Raw genomic sequence first — 6,000 nt, 5'->3', positions numbered from 1 at the left:
ACAGAACTGGAGGGCTTTCATTATTATATATCAACTGTCTCGCTTAACTTCGCCAAAGGTTTCCTGTGACAACAGGAAAGGGCTGGAGTTTCTTGAGTTTGGGTTTTTTTCAGTTTTTTTGGGGTTTTTGTGATGAAAATGAAGATTTTCTGTTTTAAAAGAGCTATTCCATATAAGCAGTGAAATTTGATAAGCCTGGTCACCTTGCTCTGTCTTCACATCTTTTGCATTTCTCACCTGACACATAGCCCCATCCTCCACAGCCCCCTGGGTCAGTTAGGAAAATGCTGGCAGAGGGGCTCACTGCAGTTTTCAGGAACTGAATTCTGCCCCTGTTTTGTCAATGAGGGGCATGAAGCAATCAGATCCACCTTTATCTAAATGTCAGCTTTCACGACATTTATTATGTGTCTTCAGGGCCATGGTCAATGGTGGAAGTGCCACTGTTCTACAGTTCCTAGAAGATAGGATGACCATCGCTTCCCAAGCATCATTCCCACAAGTCAGACTGGATGGGTTGTCTCTGCTAGCAAACTGTTTTTGGAAGAAAGTTGACTGAAGCCTATAATATATGGTACTACAGGTAATAAAGACTGAAGCAGGGTTAGCAGGAAAAAAAAAGCCCCAAACTCAAAACACAGACACAAAGACCATTTAAGTGTGACACTACAGTGGAATTCCTTTTGCTGTCAGGGTGACACTCGCAGTGTCACTGGGATGTACATATCTAGCACACTGCATGGCTCAAAACAGGAGTCTAGGCAGCAAGTTTCAGGAGTGTAGGTAGGTTAGGGATTGGCCCAGGGGAAACGAGGTGCTGCTGAGATGTATGCAGAAAATGGGTGAGGTAAGGGAAAGAGAGAGGATAAGGACAGAGAAGCAGCAGATGCAGAAGTCCAATGAAGCAGAGGAGAGGGTGACCAAGGAAAAGACTGTCATTGCAAGGATGTCCACTCTAGGGGTACCTCTGGCTCAAATATTACAGGTTACAAACGGTGAAAGGACAGTGCCATGAGCCTTGTGTTGAGTCTCAAAGTGTGAAGCTGGTGTCCCGTGGAGGAAAGGCTCAGCATCCCTAGGCAGCAAAGGAAGCCACGGGCACCCAGTGCCCGACCCCAGCCTGCAGGGTTTCATCCCGCTCAAGCCTCTGCCCTAGCTAAGGGACAGCTCTGTCCACCGACCCCGGGAGGGCTCCTTGGCCCGGCCGGGGCCGTGCTGGCAGCCCGGGCACGGGCAGCCCAGACGGGGAGCCCGGGCTGAGCAGGAGCCGGCCCCGGCTGCCCCCGCTCCCCCCGCCGTGGCCGAGATGTCCAGCCTTGGGATGTCCCCCCGCCCCCGCCGCTCCTGCGGCTTCGGCTTTGTAATTGACCCCTCGGGACTCCCCAGGTGTCGTGTCGTAACAGCGCCCTGCGGAGCCAGCAGCCCTGTGTGCCTGCGGGTCACACAAACTCCGATCCATTATCGTGCTGCGTGGTGGTGACAGTCCAGTGTATTTTCGGCCCACTGAAGACACCAAGTAACTCGATAGGCGATCCCTCGATAGGCTGTGGAAACTGGCGGCACCGAGCCAAATGTGTCCCGGGGGAGGTCGGTGGGAATGCTGGTCCCCATTGTCCCCTCACCAGTGGGTCCGGCACCTCCAGGAAGAGCCCACGGGGCTGCTCCCCGAGCCTGGGCCGGGGGCGGTGGGCGCTCCAGGCAAATCACTTTTCTCCGTTGGGTGGACAGGGAGCGAGAGATGGACAGCAGAGGTTTCGGAGAAACTAGTAAATCGCCTGGCGATTTCAACACGCTAGGGAATACAACACGCCTTTTCCCGCAGACGGGCTCCCCATCAGGGGACCGGGGGAAAAAAAAAAATCCCTAATACTTTTACCTTTGGAAAATTGGAAGGTCTGCATGTGTATCTGTGTGCGTCTGTGTGTTAGTGCTGTCGCTGCCAAGCCCAGAATTTTGTTTTCTCTCCCAGCATGCGTTGATGACATCACGAAGTGCCCCTTCTTTGTGTGTCAGTGATGTCACCAAATGCAGTGTGGGGGACAATGGAATCCTGAACTCCGGGCGAGGGCGAGTGGGAAGCGGCTGCTCCTGCTGCTGGTTCAGGGCTGAGCCGGGGGAGGGAAGGGAGGACACAGCTGCTGCTTTAGGGCTGAAACAGGTGAGAGACGGGAAAGCTGCCGGGGATTCCTTTTGCCTGGATCGGTGGGGGCGAGTGGGCTTTGCGCTAGGCTCTTTTTTTTTTTTTTTTTTTTTTTTCCTTTCTTTCTTTTTCCCCCTTATTGCTTTCAAACTGAGACAGGTGAGAAGTTGCTGCTGCTGCCGGAGGGACAAAGCAGGTGAGGCAGGGGGAGAAGCTTTGGGGTTGAAACAGTCGTGAGAATAGGAGGAAAGCAAGCAGCTCCCGCGCCGAGCCTGACACCCCCCTCTGAGCCTTAAAAAAAGCAGCCCCGGGAGCTGCCCCTCTCCCAGCCACCTGCTTCCCCCGCGTCCCCGCGGGGCTCTCGCACGGCAGCAGCAGCGGAGCCGGGGAGGGCGCCTGTCCCTCTCCCCCCCGACACCCCTGCAGGTTACTTTTCAGAGGGTCTCCATTAAAAACTCACGTCCCCCTCCGTGTGCCCCTTTCTTCCCTCCGCGGGGGGCAGGGAAAGGGAGGGGGCCGTGGCGGCCGGGATCCCCCTCCATCCCCGGAGCCGGGGCTCCGCCGCCCGCCCCCGCCGCCCCCGCTCCGCTCCGGTGGCGCCCCGGCCCCGCCGCCCCCCAGCCCCGCTCGGCGGTGGGGGAGGCAGCCAGGGAAGCCATTGCCTGTTTAATAGTTGCTGTTGCAGCACTTCCGCTTCTCTCCCAGCGAGAGAGACACGAGTGGCCAGGCCCAGCCGCACCGAGGAGGAGCAGCCAGACACAAAGGGAGAGGTAGGGGGACGGGGCACCCCCCGCCGCCCTCCCCGGGGGCAGGGGCGAGGGGCAGGGCCGGCCGCGGCCCGGCGATGGGGCGGCAGCCGGCGGGGCAGGGGGGTCGCGCCCGGGGCTGTCAGGTACCGCTGTCCCCCGGCCCTGCGGGCCCGCGGCCGGGGCAGCTCGGCCGGGCCCCCTCCGGCTCTCGGCCGGCGGGGCAGGGGAGCTCCCCGGGGGCCCGTGGCCCTGCGAGGGAGGCGGCCGTGCGTCGCCACCCCCCCTCTCCCCGGGCCCGCGGCTGCCCCCGAGCCCTTCCCCCGAACTCTCCCGGGGTGCCCTGCCAGCCCCCCCCATCCCTCCCGACGGCTTCTCGCCCCTCTGGGCTGCGGACCTGCCCTCGGTAGCCCGCCGTGCTCGCCCTCCTCCCCCGTGCCCCCGGGGTGCCCGCATGGACCGGGCTGCCTCCCCCTGGCCCCGCTGCCCCCTCCCTCACACCGGCTGCGGGCCCTCCACTCTCTCCCTCGTAGGCCCTGGCCCTCCTCCCGGCACAGACCCGCTGCTCCCTTCCCCTCCGCTGGCACATGCCCCTCGGTGCAGTGGGCCTCGGTGGGTGCCACCAGTGCACCCCACTCCCTGCTTGGCCCTCCCGTGGTCTGCTGCCTTCCTGCCCGCCTCCCCTCGCGGCTTCCAGCACCCGATCCACACACAGGGGTTATCCAGCAGGCAGGGGTTTCCCCGCCGCAGGTCACACATCTGCCAGGGTCTTCCCAGTGATGCCCCACTTCCATTTTAGAGCTGGCGACGGTCACCCCCCCGGCCCCATCCCTTCCTGCCTCCCCCACGTGCCTCCCGGGAACCCAAGGGACCGGAGCTGTTCCATTTTTATCTCCTACACCCCTAGGCTCGATAGTGGTGGGTGGTGATGGCTCCTCTTGTGTGTGCAGTTTGAGGGAGATTAGAAAGAATTGCTTTGAGCTTCCCTGATCCTCGCAGTTGTCCTCGTTCCAGTCTCTCTCATTCCGCACTTGCTTTCCGAGAGGAAGCTTTTAAAGTCCCTTTCCCCCTGTTACTAGTGCAGGGGAAGCTGCTGCTCCTCCTGCTGTGGCTGTAGGGCCTGGATAGGAGAGGGAGACACGAGGATCCTTTAAAAGGAGCATGACCCAAACACAGAGCGAGATTGTCAGCAGCCTTTCTCTGTGTGTGTTTGTGTTCACTGTTTGTTCCCCACGCCCCATGGTGTCTCCTCTCCAGGTTGGGGTGTGTGGTGGGGGGGTCGCTATGTCGGATGACGATTCGAGGGCCAGCACCAGCTCCTCCTCATCTTCATCCTCCAACCAACAGACAGAGAAAGAGACAAGCACGCCTAAGAAGAAGGAAAGCAAAGTCAGCATGAGTAAAAACTCTAAACTGCTATCTACCAGTGCCAAGAGGTGAGGCTGCAGTCAGTTTTTTCACTGATTTGTTGCATCTTCCCTTCTTCCAAAATTTTATTTTGCTCTGTTTCCCTGCTGCTCCCATTCCTCATCTCTAGCCCTTGTTCTCAACCTTTCTACATGAAGCTGCTATTGTCTCACTGTTTTCAATGTCTTGCTGCAGTGAGTGTCTGCCCAACTTTACTGCTTTCTGGTCACTCTTCCTGCTTATTCCAAATATTTTCCTGTCTTTTCTTCTCCTGGGCTGGTATTCTGACCCTCAATTATTTGTGTCTTTTCCTTTTTCCTTACTAGCATTTGTTATGGGAATGGTGTAGGATTGACATTTAGACCTTATTTTTTTCTCTGCTACTGGAAGCCATATAGTCCCAAGTAAGGCATTGCTTTTCAACATTTGTTTCCCTCTCTTGTGGTTTTAAGTCTAGAGTGTCTTTTTTTTCTTTCCAGGACTGATTTGGAGATTAATTAATGTTTGTGAAGTTTTGAGTTTGCTTGCTTTGGAGGAGTGCACTCCAGTGCAAGGGGTTTAATATAGCCCCAGATCTTTACCAACAAATACATTACTGTTATTTTTGTCTGCTCATCACTTATATTGAATTTTCTGTGTATGGTTGGATACTGACTGGAATAAATAAGGCCCACTTACGGACTTTGTGCTCTAAAATAGTCTTTGCTTACAGTACGGAGTGGGTTTGGGCTTTTTTTGAGAATAAAGTAATTTTTATTCCAGAATAATGTGTAGGGAGAGACACCTGTGTAGAATAGTAATTCTAGAATAGCTATGTCAGTCAGTTTTGTTCACTTGGACAGGGTCTTGGAGCTACTCATCTTTAAAAAAAAAAAAAAATAAATTTACCGTTTCTTACTTATTCTGTGTGTCACCTGCATTCAGCACCATCCTGCTCCAGGGAGCTAAGCTGACAAATGGAGGTTTTCAAGCAAACTTGCAGTACTTCAGGAAGAATAATAAACCATTTCACTGAACAGCTTTGCCAAGCAGCTGAGAGGTTGTATCAGTAGGTGTCTAAAGTGACTGGGGTTTTATGCAAATGCCCTGTCGTAGCAACTAAGTTCTCTGTGGCTTTGTAGAATTTAGGCAGTTTGGTTATTCCAGATCTCCACTCAGCAGGTTTCCATGGTAAACTGACATAGATAGTGGCAAGCAGTGTTTACGTGTTGTGCCCTTCACTCTTTTGAGGAGAAGATTTTAAACTGCCTCCTGTGGAAAGGCTGTGGTTCTTGTGTGTGACAAGTGGCAGGAGATGCTGGCTGAGTTTAAAGGAGAAGGGAGGCAGGCTGAATGCTGGGTGGGGAAATCTGGAAGGGAAGCCTGAGTGACAGTAATGGGACTCCAGGGAAGAGGATGATAGCTGTTTGGGCGTTTTGTGGCAAAAGCAGCGTAAGCCCAGAATAGTCTGGGCTGGGAGGACAGGGTGTTGGCTGAGCACAGTGGAGAGAGGGAATGTCTGGAGTCCTAGGGAGGGGACATGGGGATATTGTGTGCCTCTCGAGGGTGAAGAGAAGAGAGAATCGAAGGTGGTAGGGATGTGCAGGAGCCTCAGAAATAGATATTCACCTTCCTTAAAGTGTCCTTGAGAATGGCGCAGTTATTGTCTCCCTCAGGGCTGTGGGTTTTTTTTTTTTTTCCTCAGGATGGTGATGAGAAGCTGGGGGA

General features: G+C 55.1%; 1 protein-coding gene across 4 annotated transcripts in view; it reads left to right on the top strand.

The window, feature by feature from the left end:
- Nucleotides 1-1,963: 1,963 nt before the first annotated feature.
- LOC130249080 (ubiquitin-conjugating enzyme E2 E1) overlaps nucleotides 1,964-6,000 on the top strand; it is a 45,173-nt gene continuing 41,136 nt past the window's right edge. The window contains exons 1-2 of one of the 4 annotated variants that reach the window (XM_056483454.1): nucleotides 1,964-2,158; nucleotides 4,234-4,322. In XM_056483454.1, the coding sequence (XP_056339429.1) occupies nucleotides 1,979-2,158; nucleotides 4,234-4,322 (269 nt within the window). In that variant the 5' untranslated portion in view covers nucleotides 1,964-1,978. Of the gene's footprint in view, nucleotides 2,159-2,499; nucleotides 2,567-2,786; nucleotides 2,911-4,143; nucleotides 4,323-6,000 lie in introns of those variants that run through there. The other 3 variants (XM_056483453.1, XM_056483456.1, XM_056483457.1) reach the window with 3 other exon arrangements.

The sequence above is a fragment of the Oenanthe melanoleuca genome, chromosome 2, assembly GCF_029582105.1.
Source record: "Oenanthe melanoleuca isolate GR-GAL-2019-014 chromosome 2, OMel1.0, whole genome shotgun sequence".
In the NCBI taxonomy this organism is placed as follows: domain Eukaryota; kingdom Metazoa; phylum Chordata; class Aves; order Passeriformes; family Muscicapidae; genus Oenanthe; species Oenanthe melanoleuca.
The sequence above is the reverse complement of the archived record's forward strand: the minus strand, read 5'-3'. Positions and strand labels throughout refer to the sequence as shown.